Source organism: Chiloscyllium punctatum, chromosome 16 (assembly GCF_047496795.1).
Source record: "Chiloscyllium punctatum isolate Juve2018m chromosome 16, sChiPun1.3, whole genome shotgun sequence".
NCBI classification, from domain to species: Eukaryota; Metazoa; Chordata; class Chondrichthyes; order Orectolobiformes; family Hemiscylliidae; genus Chiloscyllium; species Chiloscyllium punctatum.
In genome coordinates this window covers 15,267,462-15,273,461 of record NC_092754.1, presented here as the reverse complement: position 1 = coordinate 15,273,461, position 6,000 = coordinate 15,267,462, and the positions used below count along the sequence as shown (strand labels likewise).

General features: G+C 35.6%; 1 protein-coding gene across 1 annotated transcript in view; it reads right to left on the bottom strand.

Moving 5' to 3' along the window:
* Nucleotides 1–234: 234 nt before the first annotated feature.
* The window catches only part of skia (v-ski avian sarcoma viral oncogene homolog a), a 185,589-nt gene continuing 179,823 nt past the window's right edge, over nt 235–6,000 (bottom strand). The window contains exon 7 of the mRNA XM_072586285.1: nt 235–4,775. Within this exon, the coding sequence (XP_072442386.1) occupies nt 4,587–4,775 (189 nt within the window). The 3' untranslated portion in view covers nt 235–4,586. The remainder of the gene's footprint in view (nt 4,776–6,000) is intronic.

Here is a 6,000-nt window from a genome sequence, read left to right as displayed (position 1 = left end):
ACCTTGATCGGGGAAGAAACTGGAAGTCAGGTGCTTATTGCTTTCTTCTGTGCACTCTCCTTTCACACACTTGTTTCTTAAGTACATTAAATGTCAAATGCAGGTGATGACCTCATTGTACCAGTACTGCCACCACATAACAGGAACAAGAAATTTATTAATAGAGTTGACTCTATCATAGTTGTCACTGTTGGCTGTTATAAACCTGAACAAACACTTTGAGAAAGAACATCATCTGGGCAAACTTTTTTTTATTTATGGTAATGCCATCTATACACTGTACATTCAGTCACTGTGTCCATTGCAAACTGTGGTTTTGCATTGCTATTTCATTCACATCTCATCAAGTCCTTTATTTTACAATATTACTGGTGGAAAAGGCAGGGAGTGGAACGTGAGAAAGGGGTGAGGGGGGAGAAAAGACATAGGTACACAGCACAATAGATAAATAGGCTGAACAAGTTCTTTGTTTAGGCATTTATAAACAAGAAAGCATACATTTATTATGACATAAAAATAGTGCTAAAGAATGGAAATTAAGTTGCTTGTTTTAGCAGCAGCTTATATACGAAACAAAAATATAAATATGCTGAAATGCATAGGTAACATGACTGAATCCTGCTGGCTGATGTGAAAGGAGAAAGCAGTAGAAAGCCCCAATTATAGTGTCATTCAAGATCAAATAATAATTATTCATGGATTTGAAAATTATTCCAAGGATAAAAATCTGATGTGCTTTTTAAAAGGCAAGCCTTTAAGGTGGGGGAAGGGGAATTATTAAAAAGAGATTTCTTAAACACCAATAAAAAGGCATAGTATGAGGGTGCTTAGTGGGGTGGGGGGGGGGGGGGGGGGGTTTGAAGGTGTCGAGGTGAGGAGGAATCATTTCAATGAGATTCCTAATGAACAATTACTGACTGCAGTAATTCAGGCAACAACGCAATCAATTAACAAGATAACTAAGACGTATTAAAGTTCGGAGAGAAAAAAATGAGTGAACACATATACACTTATAATACATAGCATAAAATGAAACCAAGTATTTACAGGTTTTATTTGTACATTGGCTAGCTTGTAGTGAAGCAGTTTAAAATGATTACTGGGTTTTTATGCCAATAGGTCCCCTTGAATAGAAGGCTCAGGGCTTTTATTCAAAGCACGAGTTTAGATTTGATGTCCATATATTAAAAAAATCCCTTGTTACCAACTGGAAATAACTGGCATCAGTTGACCAAACAATAGCCAATGGGAATAGTAAAGTTAAAACGGAGACTGCACCATAATAATAGATTATTGAATTAATGTGTGTTAAGGATTAAAATACTGCTTTATGTGTTAGGTATACATTACGTAAAAAAAAAGACAATCCACACACGTCACACACAAAGAACTAACCAGTATAAAAATAATAAAAAACTACGTTAACATAAAAATACGAAACACTATATTTTTCTGTTATTATTGTTGTAATCAACTCTTCTTTGCGTATTTCTCTCCTTTGCATGCAAAATTCTACAGGATTCATCAAAAACTATTTGAACAAAACTGTTTTCCATCAAGTAACTCTGGACATTATTGGTGCAAAAACCCAGCTGTAGTTAGCTGCCCCTTGGATATAAAGCATTATTGCTGAAGAATGTTTTCATTTAAAAAACTTTTTTATTTCTGCTTTTTTTTTGATTTTTTTTCCCACAATTTATTTGAAACTCTAAAGTAATGTGAATCGTCACAATGGACGGAACAATTAGCGGGCTTACAAAAGAACACAAGACATTTCGTCTGCTAGGAGTCAGTAACTGGTAATGTACTGCTTCTCCTGTTTTTGCATTACCGTATCAAACAAGAAAAAGTCAATAAAACAGACTGCATGAGACACCAGGAAAGGAGAGATAATGACATATAAGGCTGAATTTTTTTTTGCATATTATATAAACATAAAACCCTTAATATACAAGTTTTAATGCCCATTAAAGAGTACTGTATGGTAGAAATATTGAACTCCATGCATATGAAAGATATTGAGTTCTCATTAAGAAAAAAAGCAGAAATATTCCACATAATTGCATAAATATGATTATGCTCTGTTTGCATTGCACGCATAATGGGGGAATTGTGTGTTTTTTGTTAAAATTTTGTATTCACAAAAGTGAAGCTGGATCCCATTAAGTATTGGGATTGTCACAATCTGGGGTTACACCCTGCAAAGATTTGCAATATTCATCCCATTTCCTTCAGATTTTTGATTTACATCAGACACGTCCCACAACTCTTGAGCTGCCCTGACAACTCTTCCACTTAAACTAAATTCAAAAGATCCGCCTCTTAAATCTTACAGTAATAATGGTTATTATACTGGATTCATGCAGAATATCTTAAATTTTTTAAATTTTTAAAAAATTCATTCCATGTGATAAATATTTTTTTAGCCTTATTAATGAAACACAGCAGCGGGTGTCTTTTAAGTATTAAGAGAGAAAAACATATGAATGTAATTTACTGAGAATTACACTAATGTCAGATTACTAGATCTTATTGGGTCCTACATGGGCTTTGGAAAAAATGCAGCAGGTGCAGAACAAGTATTTGTAATTTTTTTGTCTTCACCATTCCCACACACCCCCTGCACAGTTCATAACTGTTTAGGTTGTCAAGCAAATTCGTAGTAGGGCAAATCAAGCTAAGTAGTTCAGTATCCCACAAAACAGATCTGACTCCATGCTATAGTTCCTGATTTTGGTTGGGGAACTCGTAATGGAGATGGTGGTCCAATAAAATCAGAGCATGAGTCAATGTTGTACTGTTTGTGACCATGACACATGTCTGTGTCCAGATTACATTCCTGTTGAATTGTGAAGATGACACAGCACAGTTGAGTTAGGAGATGGGAGGGAGAATGGTTAGACTGGAGGTGGGGACGAGGTGCAATTTTGTTTTTACAAATAGATGAGCAAAAATGGGAGGAACATGAAAAGTGCAGCAAGTAAACCAAACAAAGATCTTGTTTCCTCCAAGATGCAATATCTGATATACGTTTGGTAATAAAACTGGGAGACAAATTTGAGATTCAAACAGTTAATGCAACTGAAGCAAGGAACAGCAAAGTGTAAAGAATATTTTTTCCTTTGCAGTCACCACTTCCCTCCCAGAAAGTGAATTAAAATACAAACAAATTCTTCTTAGCAGTAAGAAGGATTTAAATATGAATTCAGATTTGTTCTGTGCAGAAGTTCTTACTGTGAAATTAATCCTATTGCAGTTTGTTGACAAGAGTGATGTATGCTCATACGAAAAAGCAAGTAGTCCTATCACTTTTTATTAAGGGAGCACCATAAATATAACATTTTACTTGCAAGGCACCCAATTGATCCTGCATTCTGTAAATGTTAGTTCAGTGAACAGAGTAAAGCACTGAACAATACAAAGCATAAACAAAAATAATAACAAGAAACAGAACTAAAAAAAGTGAATGAATGAGTACTGTAAATACTGTGAACAAAGAAAAGCAGCAGTTTCAGGAAGCTGCTTTTATTAAATTTACTGGTTGCAAAAACTTGTATTTTGGAATGGTGTCTTAATCATAATAAGTTATTTTGTCATTGCATGTAATCTCAACAACTGTCTCATTTTTTGTGTGACATTGCTCTCCTTCCTCCATCCATTTTCTTCTTTTAACTGAAGTGTACTGGAACTAGAATCACATTCAGAACACATCTATTTTTAATTTCTCTCAAACAAAAACATAAACAGAGACAAAATAAACTCCCAAGTCTTTCTGTAGAATGCTCTGTCACTGGTAAGGCCAAGCAAGTTATAACATCCCCACCAGCTGATAATAATCCAACCAAAGAAGAGGTAGGGTAGGGGAAATAAATTGATACAGTCTCCATGAGTCATTTTTCTTTAGTTTAAAGGAAGGAGTTTGTCGTAATGTTGTTTCATGGCTTCTCATCTGACTCATGGTGACGTTCTCTAAATAAAGAAAAAAATGAAAAGTGTTGGGGAGCATCACCAGCCCATACAACAGACAGTCCTGGGGAAACTGCACGTGAAATATTAAGGGAGAAGTAAAAGTTTCATAACAACTGCACATAATTCAAAGATGGTTTAAAATCAAGTCTTCTATTTTCCAAAGGTTTTTTTTTTCTGTTTCTATATTCCAATAGCTTATTACAAAAGTAGAATCTGAAGAGTTCTGTAAATTAACCAGAGAAAGTACTATTGTCCCTCCCCGACCATTTTTTTCTTCTTTCTCCCTTTTAGTTTATTTGGTACTATAGTTGTCCAGGAATCCTGTACACCATGATACATTGTAGAGAAAAAGAAAAGAAATTCCAGAAAAAAACGTCCTCGGTGCTGTCACTAACCACAGTAAAATATCTCAGGAACGGCTGAGTATTTGATGTCTGGCAGGATGGCAGGCGCACATTTTCTGAGCTGTGCTGTCTCACTTAGGGAAGGATAGTTTCAGTGCGTGTCTGAAGTAACATTCTTTCTCCAAAAACAGTCAACTCTTGCATCCTCTGTGTGTATGTATGAATATGCAAACATACATTCACACACAAACATACAATTTTATGAATTCTCTTTTAAATTTCACTGTCTTTTGAAACCACCTTGCTGGTAGTGGAGTTACTTGGTTTCAGCCAGAGTTGTTCCTGAAGCTCCTTCACCATTTTTTCCAAGTGTTCCCGTGCCTCTCGCTCCCGAAGGAGGTCTGCACGCAGCTGTTCCCGATCCGCCTCAGCATGTTGTAACTTGACCTGCAACTCTTCAATCTGAAAAATAGAAGTGGAATTAAATAAAATAAACCATTATGATTCGGTGTAAATTGTACACATTCTATTCCATGAGGAAAGAGGCTACTTCATTAGCAAAAAGTGCATGATAGATTGGCATTGTAGAACTGCAGAAACACTGAGACACAAATAATGTTATTTATTTTATGGGACTGACTTCAGGAAATAGACTATAACAGATCAAGAAGACTGCATGTTGATAATGAACATGGTATAATACAGATTTATTACCTGTCCTAATTTGTCAATTTCATCTTACAGTATCAAATTTACTCAATTATTTAGCAAAAATACAGTGTCTGATTTACAAGTCTGATACACAAGTCTGATACCTGGTAGCTCAAGGAGCTGAATGGCTTGCTGTAGTTTCTAACATTCCTATCAAGTGGCTGTTACCCATTGGGGTAAATTGCCTATGTGGCATTTTGGGAATAGTTGCAAAGATAGGGTACTGTGTTCAGCTCCTGGAACTCAATGTTGATATGTTTTTTTGTGTTAAGCAAGGCTTGTATTTGCAGCTGGGAATGTAGTGTGATGAAAAGCCACATCACAGAGCTGAAATCTAATGTTGAGTATGTATTTCAAGTTATAGTAAGGAACAAAACATACAGGTGTCCAAGATACACCCTTCCTAACTAAAAAAAAATTAGTGAACAGTAATTCACCTGATATCGGTCACTTTTGTGCATCTAGCCACAGTAATCAGCTTGACACAAATATTCTACACTTTTCTTTCTCACTCTCAATAAGATTTTTAAAAATTGGTAATAATTTTGGAGCCACTTTATTGAAAAGAAAAGCATTTTAATTCCAGGGACTCTTTTGCCATAAAATTTCTTTCGTTTTCAAAAGGTTCACCAACTTTGGGAAAAACTTACCTGTTACAAAAAAAATTAAATCATTCCCACAAAGGACAAGAGTGCAAATAACACAGACTGCAAAATTCTGATTGTGAGTTATTATGACAGAATAGTTAGTTATATCTTGGTTATCAGCAATAGCAAATGCAGATCTCAAAAGCCTTTGGACTCTTATTAGCTACCACCAACACCCCCTCCCCACCCCCTTCCACCTGCTATGTTTAGCATGGTCTTCTCCTCAGAAGATAATTGATGCGTCTGGGAGAGTATAATTGGCTTGCAACTGAGGATACTAGTACAATATAATAAACAATCCTTGGCTCAGCTGTAACTCTAGGTCAGGT